The 14,361-nt window shown below is 36.8% G+C and overlaps 1 protein-coding gene across 3 annotated transcripts in view; it reads right to left on the reverse strand.

Annotated features, from left to right (window-relative positions):
• LOC133549569 (regulator of G-protein signaling 6-like) overlaps nt 1-14,361 on the reverse strand; it is a 194,407-nt gene that overhangs the window by 175,667 nt on the left and 4,379 nt on the right. For all 3 annotated transcript variants that reach the window (XM_061895111.1, XM_061895112.1, XM_061895110.1), the window contains exon 2: nt 10,451-10,540. In XM_061895111.1, the coding sequence (XP_061751095.1) occupies nt 10,451-10,528 (78 nt within the window). In that variant the 5' untranslated portion in view covers nt 10,529-10,540. The remainder of the gene's footprint in view (nt 1-10,450; nt 10,541-14,361) is intronic.

Here is a 14,361-nt window from a genome sequence, read left to right on the forward strand (position 1 = left end):
TGGAAATGGGGTTTGTACATATATACATAAACATACACACATAAACACATTCACGCACAACATTTACATTCATGTATTCTGGCTAACTGACTTGAAAGTTGTGATGTATGATAGCACCATACTCTAATTCATGTACAGTATGTGCATGAATACAGCATAATGAGGGAAAATATGCTGATAAATGAAAGCCTCGGAAGACCAGACGAACGGAATTTCGATTTTTTTTTTTACAGCTATTAATTAGAGATGGTGAAGGGGTTAGGCGTAAGAAAAAAGAGGAGAGGTATATACAAAGTCACAATAACATACTCCTGCCTCAGCACATATTCTCTGTCTGCACCATTCAGTCCTGCCGATACTGAATTGATTCTTTAGCTCTTTTTGTGGGAGGGAAAAGACGAGAGAAAGTCTGCAGCACAGACATGGACAGACATAAAAATTCCACCGCTACAGCTGCTGAACACTTAGCTTGCTACTGGCTCAACACAAATCTTTTTACCTAAGGCCACTTTCATAATTCAGCAACACACACATCAGACATAGCATGCATACATTCCACATGCGGCTGTTAGAGCTCCTGACAAATACGACAGCATTGCAGTGAAATCCTCCGCTTTATTCTTAAAGCTGACAGGTCTTAGTGACAATGCAGCTTCCCAGCCAGCACACATTGAGCAGACAAGTGCTGCCTTCAAAGACCCATTGACCTCTATGAAATTTTCAGTGCGGTTGTGAATTATACAGTACTTTGCAAGTCAAGGCCACCATTAGATTTGTTGTTTCAGCAATTATATAATGACAGTACATGAAGTGCACTTTATGACAGTGTTGACTTTTAAACATGGCCTTCTCTGTCTCCTTTTGTTGAGTGTTCAGCTAAACGCCAATGAAAACTTGTTTTATAAACACCATGTTTTTAAACAAGTGCTACCAGGACTGTACTTCAAAACATAATTCAGACACCTCTTGCATCCACTCTGCCGATTAGAGTTGCATAATATATAGACAATATACTAGGGGTGTAACAATATGTTTTAACGATTCGATTCAAATCATAATTTGATATTCAACAATACGTTTTTTAGAAAAACAAATCATTGGGTTGAAATTGATTCAGTAACTTTTAGCAAAACAAATCCATCAGTGTGAGTATGAAAGTATTACTGGTTAATGGACACTACAGGTGATGTTCCAATAGTACTGATATTACACAACTCCTGTAAGGGAATTCAGTATAAATGAATTGTGAATGCAAACAAAACAGTAAACAACAATTAATGGCAAATGCATTCACGTCTTATTTAAATAACGTGCTACTAACACTTTAGGTAGAATTAACAAGAGGAAGCACTCTCTGATCACATTTTCAACATTCAAGAAATTTTAAATGAAAGTATAGTAACCAACAGTTTAACTACTTTTGTTTTTCCAACATCAAATTAATGCAATATTAATCAATCAATCAATCAATCAATCAATCAATGTTTATTCATATAGCCCTAAATCACAAATGTCTCAAAGGACTGTACAAACCATTACGACTACGACATCCTCGGAAGAACCCACATAAGGGCAAGGAAAACTCACACCCAGTGGGCAGGGAGAATTCACACCCAGTGGGACGCCAGTGACAATGCTGACTATGAGAAACTTTGGAGAGGACCTCAAATGTGGGCAACCGCCACAATCAGCCAGTCCGATACCCCATTCTTTCTGAGCACTCTCCACAAGACTTCCCGAGGGACACAGTCGAATGCCTTCTCCAAGTCCACAAAGCACATGTAGACTGGTTGGGCAAACTCCCATGCACCCTCAAGAACCCTGCCGAGAGTATAGAGCTGGTCCACAGTTCCAGGACCAGGACGAAAACCACACTGTTCCTCCTGAATCCGAGGTTCGACTATCCGGCGTAGCCTCCTCTCCAGTACACCTGAATAAACCTTACCGGGAAGAATGAGGAGTGTGATAAAGGAAATATGTACTGGACAAATAAATTACTCCATATTCTATACTGCTCGCTGCTGTTGCCATATTTAAGTTACTGTGTAGAAATATGAGGAAATTACTACAAAATTGCAATACATTCACTAACCGTGTTACAATTCATAATAATACAAATGTTGGCTACAGAACACACGGAGCCTGAGGTTTCCTGGTTTGCCATCCTAGTCACGTCCTTGAGCAAGACACTTCACCCTTGCTCTTGATGGGTGTGTGTGAATGTGTGTATTGGTGGGTGAATGTGGAAATAGTGTTAAAGCGATATGAGTACCTTGAAAGTAGAAAAGCGCTATACAAGTATAACACATTTACCCTCTTCTTAGTGCTCGCTGCTAGAAGCAGCAATTCATCCTCAGTTCATTCAGCTTCAAAAAGATAAGGTTGTGAATCCTCATTCGTCCAAAAAAGTAGACATTTTCATTGTTTATAAAACATATAATCCAAAAGGGACAACCAGGAGAAAATGGATGGAACACACTTTTGTTGCCAGAAGTCGGAAATGGGCTGCTATGGAAACGGAAATCAATGCGTGGAAGAAGTCAGTTGATTAAATTGACCAAAATGCGGTAAATACTGAACATATTACGTTTTGATATGAATGTGTCTCTTACTACATTATACATAAATTTGCAGTGTTTATAAAACATTGGAGGGTTTTGAAGTTGTTATAGAGGGCTTTAAAAGCTACATCAATGATTCCCATCAGCTGCATCTTCCAAGCGTTTTTTTTATCATCTTTAAAATCCAAATTAAATTAAAAGACATGTGTTCTTGTCTCTCATAATGATTGTGAACGATTGGCAAAATTCCCCCAAAAAGTGCAGTTCCCCTTTAAGAGGCTGTTCAAACTGGAAGTGTTTACAAAAGTACAAGGAAGAATCATTTTGAAAAACATCTTGAACTTCATTGAAAATTACATATTTATGACTGACTTGAATTATTAATAATAGCTGAGATAGGCTCCAGCATCTCCCGCGACCCAAAAGGGACAATCGGTAGAAAATTGATGGATAGATGGATGGTCTGTTATACTTCATTGATGCTTGTGCAACAGTATGAGAATAGGAACTGATCATATGTGTCAGTACTAGTTGTACTGACACATGTATTGGAAAAGAGGTAGGATTAAATAACGTTTGCTTCTTCCTATTCCTTTTTGGACATGTAAAGAGAAATGAGAATATGTAAATTGTAAATTGTACTGCATAAATGTTTGAAATAAACCTAAACCAAACAAGCGAATGAATGTTTGAATGAAATGTAACATTTTTGCTAGAGCTAACATCACTTCACAGTGCAAAGCCACTTCTAAGTCAGTAATCCTCACCCACATGGCAGCAAATAAACTAAAGTATCATCCCAGAAGGACGAGGAATACCTAAACATGCGACACTACACAGTGTAGGAGGATACAATAATCCATGTAAACCGCCAAAAAAGTATCAGAATTGGTATGTTCAATACTTCCCATGCATAACGACTTGGTTTTGAATCAATACCCAAATCTGCAGTATCGCCCGAAACTGAAGTTAAGTAGCCAAACCGAAGAATAAGTGCTTATTACTTTTTAACAGAAGTGTGGATCAAAAAATGTTACAACAGAACCGAAAAAAATTATATCAACTGTAAATTAACAGGTAGAATAATAACTATTTTGAGAAAATAATACAACCGGAATTGATGAATATTGAATGTTACAACATTTGTCAGCAGCTACATTAGGAGCCTTTGTGGCCCCTTTTGAAATAGTTGAATCACTTATATATCAAAATTATATTGTGGTACATATTGTTATCGCAGGAGGCTGCAATATATATCACGATATAAATTTTAGGCCCTATAACCCGTCCCGACCACCAACTCTGACTGTAATGTCATCATGAGAGAAAACTAGTTAAACTGTAGTGAAGAGGTTTATATGGCGCCGTTCCTGGATGTATCTGGTGTGAGCGGAAGTTGATTGATTGATTGATACTTTTATTAGTAGATTGCACAGTTCAGTACATATTCCATACAATTGACCACTAAATGGTAACACTCGAATACGTTTTTCAACTTGTTTAAGTCGGGGTCCACGTTAATCAATTCATGGTAAAGGGGGGGTTTAATCATTTTGCAATGAAATCTGCTGAGAATGATGGAAAGCGCCACATTACATAGGAACTAATGCCGTGGTCAAAGTTGTAAATTCCCCAAAACCTACTTGAAAGGGACAAGCGGTAGAAAATTGATGGATGGGTGGATATTTTAAGATATTCAACTCTCTAATGCTGAAATACTACTGCTAAAATGAATAGTGCACCCCCCACAATTTGTCATGTTTAATGCGTTAGGAATACTATGACAAATGGGGCCATATAAAGAACCATACTACTGTAATTCGTACATATTTTTAGAATGGCTCATATAATTTCTCCCTCCATACTACAGAAAGTTTTAAGAAGTATGCGCTGCTGAATGCCTTTCTTGAGTTAACAATAAAAAAAAAATGTATTTATCGAGATTTTTAAACATTTGTGTCATTTCCATCGTCTTCATGTCCAGCCAACTCTCTCAAGTCGTTTTTTTTGGTTAATTTACATAACATGTAACTCGCCGCGCTGCATGTGTATATCATATTGTGTTTGTACAAATTATCCAGAAACCATTGTGGCATTACTCTATTCCATTCCAGACTTTAAATTGACTATTTGTAACATTTTTAATGCCAGTGTGGAGGTAATGCGTGATTATTCAAAACAACATAATAAAAGGTGTTCATTCCTGCTTTAGAGTTGTATTTTTCAACGGTTTCAGAGACAATAACTGTGTTCTGACTGGAGATTGGATGAACACAGGGTAGACAGAAGGAAGTATGCACTTTAATTGAGACAGTTGTAGATATTTTGGGTTTTTTTTTTTTTTTTAAAGTGAAATTGTTGATCGCCCACGTCCTCCTCATCAGCAACAATATTTTATAAACACACTAAAATATCGCAATCCAAGAGATTTGAGAATGTCAGAAGACAAGGGAAAATATATGTGAATCTTCCGGAAGAGTTGGCATGGGTCTGAAGCAGAGGTGTGGACTCGAGTCACATGACTTGGACTCGAGTCAGACTCGAGTCATGAATTTGATGACTTTAGACTCGACTTGACAAAATGTAAAAAGACTTGCAACTCGACTTAGACTTTAACATCAATGACTTGTGACTTGACTTGGACTTGAGCCTTTTGACTTGACATGACTTGCTACTTTCCCCAAAACCCAATGATTAAAAAGTTATTCAGGAGCGTTCCGTATCTGTCCGTGTCTGTCAGCGTGTGTGCGATGACAGCCTGTGCGCTACCTGTCAGAACAACAGCCAATCAAATTAAATCCACATTATTTTCGTCACACAGCATTCAGCCAATCAAATTGCATGAAAACCAACGAAGAAGAGCTCTCATACAACACGCCAATGAGGAAAAATGATGCCAAAAATTGTTTCGTTCGGGTATTAAAACTACGACTTGGTCAACAAAAAACGAATTCCAGTATGCAAAGCATACGGTTCGTTCAAAGATTAGAGACGCAACAACTTCCAACTTCGTTCGACATTTGAAGATGCACAAAGAAGGGTAAGTTTTGAATGTAAGTTAACATTTATTGGCTGAGTAATGTAACTTTTATTTGCTGTTTAGTTAAACCAGTGAGGCTCTAAACTCACTGCTAACGTTATGAAAATAGACATCGTATAAGGGTACGCAACATCGAGCGCTACTGCCTACTGGCGCTGATGTGACGCGGGGCCGCCATCTTGGAGTGGTGATCCCCTCCACTCAGTGCAATTCATTTGGCAGGAGCAATGAACTGTCAGCGCATTTAATTCATTTTACCTCACAGAATACCACTGATATTCACGCGCTTTTTTTTCATTCGTGTAACTATGATAAAAGACACATTTTTTGGCGTGTTCATTGTTTGCTTAACAGTAGTGGAATATTCTTATATGCTATAAGTGAGCAGACGTCCAAGATCAAAACTGGGAATAATAATCCCAAAAAAGGGGGAAAAAAATGGTCAGCTATTTTTAAGGCGAAGAAACAATATGATTAGGTTATATATACATGCATATATCCTACATAAACAATGTATAAATACATAAGATATCTATATATCTTATATACTGTATCTCTGTTGCTGCAACAGCAGAGATTTTATTCTGTCTTGACACTTTGCATTAATATTTTGTATTACATTCTTCCCTTAAATGATCATGTTTACAGTGATTGTTTTATATGTATTTTTCATGTATGTTGCTTCGGATAAAAGTGTCTGCAAAATACTTAAACATAAACATATATAAACACCTGAAAGTCTTTATATCAGCTAAAACCACAAATCTGTTTCACTGGATTCAGAATAAAAGCAAATTCTGTCTTACCCAACAATGTTAGTATTTGAATATTGTTACTTGAAGACTTATTCATGGTTACAATTATACTGTTAAGAAAGTATTGTCTTATGCTTTGCCTAAAATGAGAATGCATCATAATCAGTGGCGGCTGGTGAATTTTGTTTTAGGTGGGGCTGAAAGTATGTAAACCAAATACTTGTAGGGGCGTCATCCTCCCCCAGAAGATTTCTTTGTGATTTTCACGTACAAATTGAAGATCTTTGTTCCTTTCAACTCTGTGGTAATATTCTTTTCACAAAATACAACCATGTTAATGTTCAATCTTACTTGTGAAAAGTAATCCCCCAATTCCTATTTTCAACAGTCCACTCATTAAAGCAGGAAAATGCTAAACACCAGCCCAGCATCTTTGTTTGCTACCTGTCAACTGTCAGTTTAGGCTGCTTGCCGGCTCCTCATCACCACTTCAAGATGGCGCCCAAATTGCTCACGTCACAGCAGCCAATGCTGCGTCTACTTATAATATGTCTATGGTTATAACGTCATTGCAAACACGACAATCTGTTGCGTCCACTGCAGTTCGCTACCTTATTCATACTTTTTGTCAAGTGTTTTTTTTTTAAGCAGGGTTGCATGAGGTACCCACTCAAAATGTTACGTTAGTCAATGTATCACACACGGTAACGTAACGTTATACGGTGGTCAGCAGCACCGCATATTTTAGCCACCTACAAAAAGACAAACATAGTCAAATAAAGGTCAGTTAAAATGTATACTATATAAAGAATATGTGTACATATTCCATAGGGCCGTGAAATCTAAAAACTACAACTCTGTTCCTTGTTATTTTCATGTAGTTATGTTTTTCATGTGTACGCACACATCAACACACATACAGTATGAGATGAGATCAATGAGATAAGGTAAGAACAGGATAGAAACTGCTCTAAACTAGTTACAATGCAATATGCCATGGAAATACAATGTTAACACCTTTGTGCAAATAATTACAGTTGCACTTGTTTTTTTCAAATGTGTTCATTCTATAAAGGAATGAGTTAAATGTTTAAAATAACTGGTTAATAGTGCTATTATGAAGTGCAATGTCAGCACATTTTTTTTTTAAATAATAAATACATACAGCGTTTTAAAAGCATACACAATCTGTGTAAATATTTTAGTCTGGGGTTAAAAGGACTTGAAATGACTCGAAACTCAAAATGCAGGACTTGGGACTTGACTTGAGACTTTCCAGTCTTGACTTTGGACTTGACTCGGGACTTGCCCGTCTTGACTTAGGACTTGACTCGAGACTCAAGGGCAAAGACTTGAGACGTACTTGTGACTTGCAAAACAATGACTTGGTCCCACCTCTGGTCTGAAGTGTTCCCATAGAGCTGACCTATACAATGCAACAGACGCATACTCCCTCAATAAAAAAAAAAAAACGTCTCTGCGCCATCTCTTCCACACAAATGCCTCCACAACTCCTGCTTGTCTCCCGCCTCACGTTGCACAGGGTGTATGGATATGATCTGAACTACGTGCACAAACACACGCTCCAAACTAAGTAGTAAAGAAAAAAAAAAAAGAACATGATCGAACATACAGCGGTTATGAAAATGTTTTTCAATCCATACCTTTATCCAGATCCTCACCGAAATCATCTGGCTCTCTATCCTATTATGTACTGTTGTACTCTAATGGCCTGATTTACTATCCAAACACCACGCAGTAATCAGTGTGCGCAAACAACAAAATAGTGTGTACTATTAGTGGGGGTTTTGCGTGCAATTTACTAAGACTGTGTGCAATTGTAAAGTGGTGCAGATCGCCTTAATTAAATGAAGATTTGGCGTGTACTATCACCACGGATATACTCTCATTTACTGCACATTCATGTTATGATGCTAAACACCTGTGGTGTTTTTGATAAGTTTTCAAACATGCAGGAGACATGTATCACTTTTTATGGGCATTTTAGCTGCAGTTGTGCATGGCACCAGTTTTTTTCTGAAGGAAGCATGGGAGGGAGGCTGCACTTACTCCGCCCAAAATGGAGTATAAGGAATATTTTAATATACTGTATAATTTGTAAAAAAAAAAAAATACCGTCATTAATAAGTACTTGATGACACCAAAACACATCAATTGAATTTGTTTTAAACAGCTCCTTAAGTCCTCTAGCAGCTCTAAAATTATAAAATGATGGAGCTGAATACACGATATATCTAATATTTATTTATTTCTACCATCCAAAATGTTGACAGACACACATAGGAGGAAGGATTCTCATCCAACCATCGTCAAGCACTGTTCATGGAGCCGTGTGTGGAACTGTCAATTTGCACTTCCTTCTGACACAAACTAAATAAAACGCAAAATAGTGCTCACAAAACGGTGATTAGTGTTAATAAATCACGGTGTGGCTGCCAAATAATCATAGTGGGATCTTTTCCCAGAATTGTGGCCGTTTTCATGATCAGCATTTTTTTTTTCAATTGATGACGACAGAGATGCAAATGGATTGCACGTCTTATTCTGCTCAGTTAACAGACGCAAGACTTTGTGTATGCAGTCAGGTTTGCATAAGTTTTAGTACACGCAAACCTTTAGTAAATCGGGACCTATGTCCTCAAACAACTGCCATGGTTATTAAAACAGAACTAGTCATGACCCACTACTTTTGCACAGGACCGAATTATGAAATGCAAATACAGAGGTGTCAAACTCAAAGCCTTGGGGCCGCTTCATTTTATGGGGCCCCCAAAAGCCTGGAAATAATGTGTCAATAAAGCACTTTATCTGTTCTTTCTAAATGTATCCATTCTTTCCATTTTGCTTAACAATAAATACATGTATTGCAAATACATATCTTTCTAAGTTTAATATTATTTAATAATGCAACAACTATTATTTCGAAATTCCACATAATAAGTTTAATCATTTACTTAAATATCTACTTGACCTATAATATCCATAAAATTGTACACAATGACAATAGACTGTAAGGTAATAAAACTGGCAGCTATGTCTCCAGAATTCAACTATAAAATACAGTGATGCTGTAAAAAGCACATTTGCATTTTTAAGCTATAAAAATAGATTTTTCCCATTGTATGTAAAAAACGTAACATAATAAAACGTGTAGGGGGGAAAAAAACACTGCATTCCTACAGTACAAAAAATATTGTAATAAAACATGTTGGCAATTTTATAATATTAAAATAAGACTCCTCTTTGTAAATTTATAATCAAATATTATTCAGTTACAAGTGACCCTCTGAGGGCAGCCACAACTGTAATGTGGCCCTCAATTAAGAGTTTGACGCCCCTGATAATAATTACAGAAGACAAATATTCATCTTTGGGGAAAAGGCATCCCCATCCTTTCAAATCTAATTTTAATAAAGAAAAAAAAAACAGATGCAAATTTAAAAAAAAAATCCTGTCAATTGTCAGCTTTGACTGCTGTTGTCACACACACGAGCACACCCACACACACGCTTGACACAAATAATGACAAATATTCCCCACAGGATGCATCCTGACAAGCAACAACCCGCCTCACCAATACAGCGCCTCTTGGCGTGAGCTGCGTTACATAATGAAGCCACATAATCAGAGAAGAACAACAGCAAGTGGGGTGGATGTTCTGCAGGCATACTAGAGAAGAATGTGGCGAATCGACAACATGACCCATTTACAGTAGGAGGACTGCAGGCTTTCGGCTTACGTGTGCAAGGAGGATTTATTCTGCTTGGTGAGGGCTGACACAAATAGACACAATTGGCGTCATCAAACAATCGTAACAATTAGCTTCCACTATTGCTCAGCCTCCTCCATCAAATGGCAGTAATGTTAGCATGCCTTGACAATGCCTCTCAGCAACCAGGCCTTCTAGCTTAAACACTGACCAGTGACCAGTGATGGAGACAATCCTTGGTTGAACACAAGACTCCGCAGTGTTAGGATCCAGGCAGATATGGTCCACTGAGTCGTTTCAATCTACGGGTCAGTGAACGCCCCACCACCATGTTGTTCATTTGAAAAAATGCACCAAGCCTTGCCTTTCTGTAGACAATCATGTTTGGGGAGTCTTCGTCCGGATCAATGACGTCGGCCCGCTTTTTGGATCCTTCTGCCATGTTCACCCAAACCTGGAAAAATAGGTGCCATATGAACATCTAGCTCGGGTTCCATTATTAAACAAGATGGTGATCAAGACAACTTACAGCAGGAATTTACATTAGTAAAGTCCCTTTACTAAAGTAAAGGGACTTTACAAGGCAAAAGTGAGAGGCAGCTGATTGGGGGGTGTTGTTGTTTGTGGTTACCCGAGCTGCATGAAGAACTTGGCTTTAATTAAGACTTCAGGAGGACAGCAATTGTACATAGAGACATGTACATGAGAGAGTGGTAATAATTGATTTCCCATTGGGCACACCCTGGTGGTGTGTTCAAAAACTACAACAACAAAACAGTCATTTTACCAAATGAGCTACAGCAGTGGTCCCCAACAACCGGGCCGCGGCCTGATTGGTACCGGGCCGCAGAAGAATTTTTTATTAATTTTTATTTTTTTTAAAAAAAAAAAATATATATATATATATATATATATTTATATATATATATATGTATATATATATATGTACATATATATATTTTTTTTTATTTTATTTTATTTTATTTTTTTATTAAATCAACATAAAAAACACAATATACACTTACAATTAGTGCACCAACCACAAAAACTTCCCTTTTTCATGACAAAAACGTCCCTTTTTCATGACAAAGAAAAAAATCAAAATTTGTCGCGGCACAAATTATTAAGCGCGGATACAAAAAGGTTGGGGACCACTGATCTACAGGAGATTCAACAACAAATGGCCTACAGGGGAGGCAAATGCCACACAGGTGAAACTCATATAGAGAATGAACGTGAGTTAAAATCAATACACTAAATTAATTTTTATATTTATAATCAAAAAACTAATTATTGCCATTGTGTCAAAGAATAATGTTTAATATTGAAAAAATACCTCAAATGACATGAATAAAAGTCTTTGTGTTTTTATGATTGTGGTGTTGTTTTTTGCAACATGACAACTTCACTGCAGTAAAATTACAACAACATGAATCAGAAGAATCAAACTGTAATTTTGTGACTCAAACAATTACATTTACAAGAATGTTGTAATACTTGGAAACAAAGAAAACAAGAGTACTATATTTAAACCATAATGTAGTAAACACGTTCATTTAAATTACCTTGGACACTAGAAAAATAGCATTTGTTACCTGTCCCTGCTTCCTAAAACCAGACTCTGTCACAAAATACCAGTATAATACTTGAATTCCTTTTGAAAAGTTTTGATTGTAACATATTTGCATTACGCCCTGCGATGAAGAGCGACTTGTCCAGGGTGTACGCCACCTTCCGCCCGATTGTAGCTGAGATAGGCACCAGCGCCCCTCGTGACCCCAAAGGGAATAAACTATAGAAAATGGAAGGATGGATGGATGGATATTTGCATTACTCTTTATCGCAACAGTATTTTACGTTTATTTGATTTATATTTAAAAATGATTGATTTAAAAATGATTTATTTAAAATTCCCATTTAAAAAGGGGCCTTACTATGCAGAACCAACTTTTCTTGCAGTACCTGCTGTGTGTATTAGCTCTGCGTAAGTCCTGAAAATGTTACCCAACGATTGAGGCGTGGAGGTGGTATTTATCAAACTATCTTGCCTTCTTTCATACTTGGTGAAACAAGCCATTTGGAATTTGCCCAACTTGGGAGGGTTTTCTCATTGGGTACGTCAGTCCTTTAGGTCAATGGTTCTCAATCTTTTTTCAGTGATGTACCCCCTGTGAAATTTTTTTTAATTCAAGTATCCTCTAATCAGAGCAAAGCATTTTTGGTTGAAAAAAAGAGATAAAGAAATAAAATACAGCACTATGTCATCAGTTTCGGATTTATTAAATTATATAACAGTGAAATATATTACTCATTTGTTGTGGTCTTTCTTCAACTACTTAAAAAAAAAGATTTAAAAATAACTAAAAACTTGTTGAAAAATAAACAAGTGATTCAATTATAAATAAAGATTTATACACATAGAAGTAATCATCAACTTAAAGTGCCGTCTTTGGGGATTGTAATAGAGATCCATTTGGATTCATGAACTTAATTCTAAACATTTCTTCACAAAAAAAGAAATCTTTAACATCAATATTTATGGAACATGTCCACATGCATTTTTGTATTTTTTTCACAGTTTATGAACTTACATTCATATTTTGTTGAAGTATTATTCAATAAATATATTTATAAAGGATTTTTAAATTGTTGCTATTTTTAGAATAATTAAAAAAAAAACCTCACTTACCCCTTGGCATACCTTCAAGAACCCCCAGGGGTACGCGTACCCCCATTTGAGAACCACTGCTTTAGGTCATGCCTTGGGTTTTCACTCAGTCCTGTTGTGTGTAATCTTTTGAGGACTATAGGCTATACATCACACAACAAAATGTGTTAGAAGTGAAACACTGAATGCTTTTGTGGATGCACTGTACGTATTAATGTGTGTAAACTGTTAATAAAAAGTTTTAGCATTAGGTTCAATCATATGATGTTTACCTCTGATCTCCCCACATCAAACCCTCTCATCTTAACTGCTTTGGCTGCTCATGGAATTATTTGTTATTTAGTTGCTATTATTTATTCATTTACGACCTCATGATCACTTTCGCTCAGCTGACATTTTTTTCAAGTCTCCGTTGAATTAATTGCACTTTAAAAAAGGATTTTCATAACCGGGCCTCATGCATAGACTTTGCCACCCAGGGCTCCTGTGAGTATTATTAAATAGGTTAAAGCCTTTGTTAGTCCTTTAATCATGCAGTGTCGACACAGGGGTGAGGGGGTTGGATTACGTGTTCTGCACACGCTCCTCTTTGCTTCCTTCTCCGTACATATGACAGACTTTCTTTTATTAAATGAAACTGTAGCAAGCGCAGGTTAATGAACTGGGGAGGCAGCGGCATGAAATAAATAAAGAATCATGCTTAGCTAATTTGTTAACAGCAACCTTACTTGTGTAGTTCTTAAGGTGTTTTGAGTGTCATAGAACAGGGTTCCTTAACGTTTTTGACCTCAGAGCCCAACTTTTCGACTACAGAAGGGTCCGGGATCCACTCAACTATTAATGATGAATTCATAATCCTACTCTTGATCTTAAACTAATAATCATATCGAACCTATTTGCATTTTAACGGTCTGATTACAATAGTAAATACTATTAAAATAAACTGCACACAAAGGGACTCATTAAAACTGATGAAAAATAAATGTACATACAATTACACAGTGCCAAAATAAATACATTCTAACTATATTAATAATGAATAATTATGTATATGTTTCTTTCATAAACTGTCATTAAAATGAAAGTGTAAATGAAAATACAGCTTCACCGCTTTAGTCATAATTTTTGCACTTAAGAAACTTCTCTATGGCTATGGCTCCAGACCTTGTTTGATTTTGTCATTACCAACACAAGTGGTAGAAAAGTGTATTACAACTAAGTACTACTGCAGCCTATACCGACCACAGCTGCAATACAGATATTTATTTCTAGGCGGCGCTTGCAGCCCAACAATGACAGAGTTGTGTATAAAAAGAGTATGGCCAAGTCGGTTTCAGGCGATTTCCTCAATGATTGGTCAAAAGGCACTCATGTGACAACAGAGTGCCATGAGTACTGTATTTTTCGGACTGTAAGTCGCAATTTTTTTCATAGTTTGGCCGGGGGAGCGACATATACTCCGGAGCGACTTATGTGTGAAATTATTAACACATTACCATAAAATATCAAATAATATTATTTATCTCATTCGCGGAAGAGACGAAGAAAATGTCAGCAATCGTCACACACACGTCAACCAATAAAAAATCTGTGGGCTAGGGTCATGG

The sequence above is a fragment of the Nerophis ophidion genome, linkage group LG03 (assembly GCF_033978795.1).
Source record: "Nerophis ophidion isolate RoL-2023_Sa linkage group LG03, RoL_Noph_v1.0, whole genome shotgun sequence".
Taxonomy (NCBI): domain Eukaryota; kingdom Metazoa; phylum Chordata; class Actinopteri; order Syngnathiformes; family Syngnathidae; genus Nerophis; species Nerophis ophidion.